This window comes from Chelonoidis abingdonii, chromosome 2 (assembly GCF_003597395.2).
Source record: "Chelonoidis abingdonii isolate Lonesome George chromosome 2, CheloAbing_2.0, whole genome shotgun sequence".
NCBI classification, from domain to species: domain Eukaryota; kingdom Metazoa; phylum Chordata; order Testudines; family Testudinidae; genus Chelonoidis; species Chelonoidis abingdonii.
In genome coordinates, this window is record NC_133770.1 from 92814979 (window position 1) to 92824048 (window position 9070).

At 40.5% G+C, this 9070-nt stretch overlaps 1 protein-coding gene across 1 annotated transcript; it reads right to left on the reverse strand.

The window, feature by feature from the left end:
• Positions 1 to 1340: 1340 nt before the first annotated feature.
• Positions 1341 to 8788, reverse strand: LSM5 (LSM5 homolog, U6 small nuclear RNA and mRNA degradation associated). Its single transcript, XM_032767206.2, has 5 exons — positions 8690 to 8788; positions 4444 to 4539; positions 4166 to 4193; positions 3150 to 3222; positions 1341 to 1601 (listed from the first exon to the last, which is right to left on the reverse strand). The coding sequence occupies exons 1-5, from the start codon at positions 8733 to 8735 to the stop codon at positions 1569 to 1571; spliced, it is 276 nt and encodes a 91-aa protein (XP_032623097.1). The 5' UTR covers positions 8736 to 8788; the 3' UTR covers positions 1341 to 1568.
• Positions 8789 to 9070: the final 282 nt, after the last annotated feature.

The window sequence follows — 9070 nt, forward strand, 5'->3', positions numbered from 1 at the left end:
TTTATAATACTTGATTTTGGAACAAGATTCTACAAGGTACCTCCAAACCTGCCAATACCCACATATGGGACACAGCATGTGACAGAGACTCAAAATGAGGAAAAAAGTATTTCAGGAAAACTTTAAAATGATCTGACATTCAGTCATGTAGCATAAATAACTTTAAGTTCCCTGGTTCTTTATCTCCCATGTTAACAATTTTCAACAATACAAGTCCAAATCTGTGTGGAATGTATGTAGCTTTGGGACAAAAAGTAGTGATATGAGGTACAGTTCAGAGGTATGTTTTGCACTAGCCTATTTTCAGTGTCCGGAGAGTGGAGACTAGGATAATAACTATGAGGATAGAGAAGACTGAAAATTGTGCTGGCTGGAGCCAGTATCATTTAAAAGGAGTAAAGAATCAATTTCTACTACATGAAATAGACAGTTTGGGGTTAAAAAGTTCTAATCAACAGAAAATTAGCACTTTTGTAAAATAAACAGGATTAAACCATTATCAGAGAAGAGGCTGGAGGGGGAAGAACAGAGGATGCCACTGAAGGTTGACTCTCACAGGCTAATCTAAACAGGACAAAAAATAATTCACACTCTCAAAACAAATACACCCTGAGAAGTTTTACTGAAATAAGACCTTTTCCCATTTAAGACTAAACAAAGTTGCCTTCAGCTTACTTCAGCCAGGATCCCAGCAAACAGAGACTGTGGCTTACCTCAGTCAGATAAAGTAGAAGGACATCATTTGCTTCAGCATAGTCCAGAAGAACAATTTCTCTGGCCTACTTTCCGACCCTGGGAGTCTTCTCCTTCACCAATCCCTTTCCACTGATTCTCCTTCCCTTTTCTGGTAATACTAGGCAATTCATTAGTTACCCACAACAGGGTCCATCCCTCTCCCCTGGACATCTGTGCAGTAATGGCTGGCAGCTGTGATCTTTCTCCAAGGCAGAAGGAGACCAAAGTGGAAGAGTGTAAAGAAGTAATAAGCTGCAGGGGGCATACTTTAGAGCCAATCACCGTTTCTCTTGTCCATTACATTAAAGACTGCACCATTTTCTTATTTTATTTAGAAAAGTTCTAACAAATATGGAATCACATCCAGTGAGCTAAGTCCTCTGGGTCAAGAGGAAAAGCATCGAAAAGAATCTACTTACTGTTGAGTGGTACTATTTTGAACCATATATAAGTGAGTCTGGGCATGCTTCGGAGCTACTTAGCTATTGAGTCTCAGCCTTAACTTTCTGATCTCAAGTTCCTTGTTTCCTCCTATTTTTTATTTTTAAAGATTATTATAGCTGCAGATATCTTTTCTACTGCATTAAATAAAACCAACCAGCACATTTAACAAAAAGAAAATGTTTGTTTTATTCTGAACGGCAGATCGGTCTTTACAATAAAGTCATGATTTTAACTTACAAAGTCAGCATCAGCAATACATCTTCCCTGAATAGGAAATTTTACCTTTTATCAAATATCTACTTTAATGTAAACAAAACGAAAATCAAAAGCACTCCATTGAGACAACAGAATATATAACAAGAGTCTTCATAGATGACAAATTAATCAGTTTATACTTCAGGTCCTTCTCCTCCAGGAACCAGCTGTATAAGAAAAGGACAATTTAAGAGTACAGTATGAAGAAACATAGCACACGTTTGATTTCAAGATTTAAAGTGAGAATTGTCAGATATGGCTTTGAACATATTTATTATTAAACATTAGTGAAAATATTTTTACAACGGATGGAAAATTTAAAGTAATACTAGAACATAACACGTGTACTTTTATAGGTAAACTGACCCATTTTGAACTAAATCACATCCTAATTCTACTCTTATAAAGAGCAGCTAAATAATCAGATAAAATGAGTAACATTATAGCTTTTTATAAGATAGTAAAATGTTGTGAAACTTCCTGTGCTTGCTAAACTCCTATTCTGAAATTTTCTAGCCTATATTGTGTATCATTTATACCACGATTGATAAGTATTTGAGCAGAACATTTCCCAATGTATAAGTTCTCATTTTATATATGTATTTTAGCCAACAAGTCATGATTGAAAAAAACTTTTCCTCACTCCAGTGGGAATCTGTCACCACCAGATAAATGCATGCTTAGATATGTTTCAGGAATGAGAATCCAAGAAATGTAGGAACATTCAACACAATAAAAAGGAATGTCTAGATTAAAAAACTGCTACTAATTTTCTTTTCTTTGGCATTCAGTTGGTGGGAAGATTTTCAGTTTAAAAACATAATAGCACACTTTTAAAAGTAGGTAGACTATAAAGTTCACTTCCTAAACGAGGAACAGTTTTTCTGCTCCTGTCTCCTCTCCTTCTTCTTGTGTAGCAGCAGCCCCAAATAAAGGTATACAGGTTGGCTGCTCATTTCCAGCTGCTTTTACAAACAGACTTGCTTTGCAATGAAGAGCCTGAACATTCACAGATGCAGTTGTAATAAAGAGGCAAGACAGCACCATGTGCTCTCGTCAGAGTGCAGTTTAAGAGGGAATGCTTTAACTCAATAAATATTAAAGAAAGAAATGTAAAAAAGATATAGGAACTATCATTTATTTTACTGACATTTCTGTTTAAAAAAAGAAAAAAATTGAACAAGTAATTTTTTTCTTTAAAGACAATAGACAAAACAGATTACCATGATAGGTATTATTGTGCAGTCTTTAGTCATTCAGGTCCTCATCCTACAACATTTAAGCAAGTACTTAGTCCCTCTGATTACAGTGGGCCTTAAGCTTCTCTGGTGCAAAATCTGGCCCATAGACTCACAGCAGGCGATAGGAAAAATAAAATATTGGCTGCAGTATCAGACCTACAATAAACAATTACTGCTTCAGCCCTGATTTGCATGTATCAGGAGTATTATGTTTTAAGTTTACTGCATGTTAAGATACAACTACGTTCATGCTTATATTTTCACTTTCGTTTTCAAAACATAACATGCAACATGTGTAATCAAAAAATTTAAATCTAAGATTACAGTATGAGATTTCATATGATTATTCTGTCAGAACATGTGTTTAAAATTTAAAATAAATATGAGTTCAATCTTACTTGAATGATTTAGTAAATAACTGAATTCCACATATACTAAGAATCTGTGCAAAAAGAAGTAGTACATCTGACTTACCATTGTTATGTTATTTCCATTCAGCAAGATCTGATCTAATTTTGTGATTCTTCTTCCTTCAGGTGTGATTTCACTGATCAAACATTAGGAAGAAAAATATTTAGTATATAAAGTTTACAAAATAAATCTGGACTTGTGGTAAGAGTTGCAGTTACACACGCTTCTGTAATAGGCTGGGTTATTTACCAAGAGTAACACAGAATTTAGATGAATCATAATACAGTTTTGGGACACCCCCCACTGCCCTCAACATATGAAAAAGTTTCAACTGGCAACATGAATAATGTTGCAAGATAAGGTAACAAATGCTTTCTTATGCCTGATTACACCTACTTTTTAACTCTTTGTCTATGTGTCAAAGCAAACATTAAACTAATGGAGAATTCAACATGGAGTTCAGGGGAAAAAAGTCAAGGGTGCCAAACAGGAAACGTTAAAAACATTTAATGACAAAATGTGTGACAGCCATTCTGTGAGGCCAACTTCAGTACCAAAACCAAATAAATAAATAAATAAATATCCTTAACCCGAGTCAACTAACTCAATGTGAAATCCTAGTAAAGACAAGGAAATTTATAGCCTTCACATGAGTTACGAGGTTGAGTTCCAAAACACCTTTTTCTTTTTGTCTGCAGTGAAGAAGAGGTACAAGAAATTTCACCTTTTGCAAAGGCAATACATCTTTAAGTGCTCTGTAGCTGGTTAGCAGATGCCCTATTACCTACCAGTCAGAATAGAAATTCAAACCACAAAGCATGGATACTGGTGTGCTAAGCACACTCAGCACCTGACTTTGCCACTTGCCACACACAGCTATTTAACAGCTGGCTGTACAGAATGAATCCCCATTGGATTATTTACAAATAATTTAAATTTGAAGCCTGAATTATGCAGTTGTGTCAAATCTTTTAAAGAGGTCAAAATGGTTTGCTTTCTAATTCAATATACTTTTTCTGTAAATGGGAAAGAAAAAAAAAGCACACAAATAGCCACAAAAACACAGAAGCAATACTTACAATTCTGTAACATCCTCTAACACCATGTCTGAAGTCTACTGTCAAGGAAAACAAAAAACTAAAATAGCCTTGATTTAATAACTTTACCTGTATTTTCATTTTATAAAAATGGTGTGGCCTAATTTTTAAAATAAGTTCCACTAGTGTGGCATATTTATCCATGCAAAAAGTAGAAGCATTCATTCTAGCCACCTAATTCAAAATATCCAAAAAAACAGCTAAATAATTAAGCTTATTCTAAAAATTGGTAAATAGCAAATATTGCATTTAAAGGATACTGACAAAGTCATCAAATCCTAGGAGTGTGCCAACAATTTCTTTATCACTCTTCATCACAATGTGAATACGTGAACCTATACACTTGTCCACAAGCTCTGTAAATCAGAAAATATTTTATACAAAATTACAATCTAAATTTAAACATACACTAAATAGTCATCTCTTTTAACACATTCCTTTTAAGAATATGTGGCAAAATTGTTCACATTCAAAATGATTGCCAAGAATACTTATAAAACTGTATATGCAAAAAGTTTTTATTTTTATATCCACTATTAATCATAAGGTGCATCCTAAGAGATCTGCAAAACACCTAGAACGCATTGAGCACTATATAAATATATATTTAGGATTAGCAGAATTTAATTTTCACTTTTATAATTTAGACAGATTGTTTATGTATAACTTTTTTTTTTTATAATTTTTATCTAAATTTTCACAGCTTTGCAAAATTATGGGCTTTAAGCATTTCTCCCCACCCCAATTTTTAATCCATTTAAATTTTCACAGCTACAGTAAATTATGGCAGATCTGACAATTATTTAATGACAGACACTGAAATTCTAAAACTTAAAGCTTTATAATGTAAAAATAAATTGTCAAAATATACAAATATCCTTACAGCAAACTCTAATAAGTTCTCAAGCAACATTTTTCTTACTTTGCCCTTGTAAATTTCAAGTACCAATGGAAATTTTTTTTTGTCAGTTTGTGTACAGTGAAATTGGTAAACATTGATATTTAGGGCTAAAACTTTAATCCTCCCAAGCTTAAGTATGTTGCAACTGACTTTGTGGTGAAAGTAGAATATTATTATTACTGTTCATCTGTTTTAGTAGTGCCCACAATGTGATAGGCACTTTCCAGATATCCCAAGAATTTATGTTTTAGGAACCTGCAACACATTTTCCTTCTATAAACCGTTTTTTCTTAAAGTTCCTGATTCTAGAAAATCTTTGGGAGAAATAGAATCTTATATAAGGAAAAGTTATTTTGAGGCAAAATATTTATTTCTGTTGGAGAAACTAACCAACGAACCAGTCATTGGTCAGCTGCCAAGAGACTGCTCACCAGAGGTTACTTTTCCTCCCCCAGCAACACATTGTTTTTTGACATCACCATCTCTTTGCTTGAAAGAATGTTCCCAGGACAGTTAAAGAGAGTGCACTTTGCAGATTCAGTTTATTAAATGTTAAAAGAAAAGCTGCAACTTGCTTTGGTACTATGCACAGTAGAACCTCAAAGTTACAAACACTTCAGGAAGGGAGGTTGTTCTTAACTCTGAAATGTTTGTAATGCTGAACAAAATGTTATGGTTGTTTTTTCAAAAGTTTACAACTGAACACTGACTTAATATAGCTTTGAAACTTTACTGTGAAGAAGAAAAATACTGCTTTCCCTTTTTATTTTTATTTTTTTTTTAGTAGTTTACATTTAACATAGTACTCTACTGTATTTGGGGTTTTTTTGTTTTGTTTTTCATCTCTTCTGCTGCCTGATTGTATACTTCTGGTTCCAAATGAGATGTGTGGCTGACTGGTTAGTTTGTAACTCTGGTGTTCCTAACTCTGAGGCTCTTCTGTAGTCATTCCACCCTCTCGTAATGCTGTGTATGTCTATGCTAGAAATGCTACAATAGCTCAGCTGCAGCATAGAGACTTACTACAGCAACTGAAGGGGGTTTTTTTACATTGTTATAGTAAATCCACTTCTCTGTGAGGCTCCAGCTAGCTCAATGGAAGAATTCTTCTGTTGATCTGAACCCCATTGTAGAGACAGTGGTAGGTTGGCTTAACTCTCGTGCTAGGGCTGTGACTATTTCAAACCTCGAACAATATAGCTAGACTGACCTAAGTTTTAAGGGCAGACCAGGCCTACGTCACTTTAAAAACAATTTAAATGTAACATTGAGACAAGAGATTTCTCTTACTTGGCCATTAACATAAACCTTAACTCTGCACTCAGATTGACACTAGGAGATTCCTCTGCCCATGCAAAGCCCTACTTACATCAATGGGTATATCTCACTGGGAAAAAAAAAGTGTACACTTAACTCCAGTAAAACTAGCAGTGAAGACCTGGCAACTCAGGGCTTGGCTACACTTGCAAGTTACAGCACATTAAAGGAGCCCTGGGCGCACTAGCTCACTACCCATCCACACTGGCAAGGCACACAGAGTGCTCTGACTCCACAGCTAGAGCGTTCCCCGTACTCCACCTTGGCGAGTTTGATGCGCCCCTGCTGGAGCGCCCCAGTGTCACTGTGAACAAGGTGTTGCATTACTGTGCTCTGATCAGCCTCCTGAAACATCCCATAATCCCCTTAAGTCAAGTGGCCACTTCTGATATTGTTTTGGATATGGCCTTCAAAAGCTCCGTTTGACAGTCAGCATGCATATCTGCTCCGAGACAAAGGAACCATTATTGTGGAATGCTGTGAGAGAAAAAGAGAGAGAGTGCGGGGGGGGGGCGGTGTCTGCTGGTGTCTGAACTTACAAGATAGCATGCTGACATGCTCTCAGCCCCCACAATACCACTCTCTCTCTCCCCCCCGCCACACACACAATACACTCCATGTCACACTCCACCCCCCCATTTGAAAAGCACATTGCAGCCATTTGCATGCTGGGATAGCTACCACAATGTACTGCTCTTTGTGGCGATTGCAAAAGCTGCTGATGTGGCCAAGCCAATGCGCTGTCAGCCATCAGTGTGGGTAGACTACAGTGCTTTCCCTACTGCGCTCTACGAAGGCTGGTTTAACTCAAAGCACTCTACATCTGCAAGTGTAGCCATGCCCTCAGTACTTAACTCTGGTTAGCACATTCAATTAAAGGTTATAGGCGAGACTGGGGACAAATTCAAACCAGCCTGAATCAAAAGCCAAAGCCTGGTCTACACTAAAAATTATGTCTGTTTAACTACTTTGGTCTGCAGTGTGAAAAATCCACACCCCTAAGCTGCATTAAGGTGACCTAAGTCCACCGACCTAGCTACCACCTCTCAGGGTAAGTCTACACTACCACTAACATTGATATTACTTATGTTACTTAGGGGTATGAAAAAACCTGTAACTTGCATCGTTCAGTGACCTAAGCATGGTCTACACCAGTGCTGTAACAGTGGGAAACTTTCCCACCATCACAGCTTCTGCCTCTCACAAAGGTGGAGTAATTATGCCACTGGGAGAGCTTTCTCCGGTCAGCAGTGCCCCTGCATCAGAGCAGCTGTGCCAATGTAGCACTTCTAGTTAGGGCTAGTCTACACTGGCAAAGTTAAAGTTAGAGTACAGTGCTCTAAAAAAACCCACACCTCCACCAGGGGCAGGGCTCCCAGAGCTGGTACATTGTCTACACTGGTGCTTTACAGCGCTGAAACTTGCTGTGCTCAGGGGTGTGTTTTTTCTCACCCGAGTGAGAAAGTTGCAGCACTGTAACGTGCCAGTGTATACAACCCCTCCGCCCGCTGGGACAGGTAGTGGCCACTCTTCAGTGTTTTAAGAGTAGACAAGTGCTGAGCCTTCAGGCAGGTCTCTACAGGTGTAGCGAGGGGTACGATCCCAACGAGCAGAGAGACCGCAGCACTAAGCCTAAACAAGTTAAAGTTAAATCGAGCTGGGCCAGAGCTGGCCGCTGGGTCCCCTGGAGCTGGGAATCGCGGCCCCAGCTCCCGGAGGAGCCGCTCTGCCCCTCGCGGCGGCACCCGAGTTAAGAACACGCTGGGGGGGGATCCAGCAGACACGCCCGGGGAAGAGGGGAAGGAACCTCCAGCAACAACCACCCACCCCGGACACCTGCCGCTTGTGGTGCAGCAGATGCTGTCGAGCCTCAGCCTAAGCTGCACCACTGCTGGGCTCCCCGCTGACGATCCGGGGGGCCGGGATACACCTGCCGCCAGCCTGGGCGGGGAGGAGCCCAGCCAGGGGGTGGGCATGTGGGAGGGGCACCCTCTCCTACAGGGAGCACGATGCCGAGCGCGCGCGCTGCCCCTCCCGCCCTGGAGCTGCGGGGTGGGTCCTGCGGCCGGGCTCTGAGACGTCACCGCCCTCCAACTTCCCTCTTCTTTCAAACGGCCCGCGAGACCCGCCCCAACCCTGTCAAGAGGGGAGCGTGAGACCGCCCCTCCCCCAGCGTCACCCACACCAGCCTACAAACAGAGTCCCCCGCCCCCCTTCCAGCTCAGCCAGGACCGGACCGGGGGGAGCCGGGACACCCTGTCCCGGGGGGCGGGGGGGAAGCTAGTTACCGAGCGGCAGGAGCTGAGAAGGGTTGGTGGTCGCGTTGGCCGCCATATTGAAACCAGACCTAACCAATCGCAGCTATCGGAAGATAGGGCTCAGGGGGGCGGGGGGTGAACAGCTCTCGGAGCGGCCTCCGCCAGCAGCCTTAGTCAATGGATGGCCGAGTCATCGTGCTCCCTCTGTGACGTAGCTGGGGTCCCCGGGCGGCTGCGGGTCTGAGGCTCTGGCTGTAGCAGGACCTGATCTGCAGAGGTGCTGAGCTCGCCTCCGGCCACTGACTCCTTCCAAATTCAATGGAAAAGGCAGGGCTTTGACAGTGAGCTTCCAAATTAGGGTTGGCTCCTTTCCAGGCTCTCTCAGGATAGTCCCTGTTTTGTGGTAGCTGC

What these genes read in the sequence shown, in the direction of transcription:
- LSM5 (XM_032767206.2), bottom strand. Translation starts at nt 8,735, where the DNA reads ATGGCGGCCAACGCGACCACCAACCCTTCTCAGCTCCTGCCGCTCG. An exon ending in TTCTCAGCTCCTGCCGCTCG is followed by an intron (nt 4,540 to 8,689) that starts GTAACTAGCTTC and finishes TCTGATTTACAG; the next exon opens with AGCTTGTGGACAAGTGTATA. An exon ending in TTAGAGGATGTTACAGAATT is followed by an intron (nt 3,223 to 4,165) that starts GTAAGTATTGCT and finishes ATGTTTGATCAG; the next exon opens with TGAAATCACACCTGAAGGAA.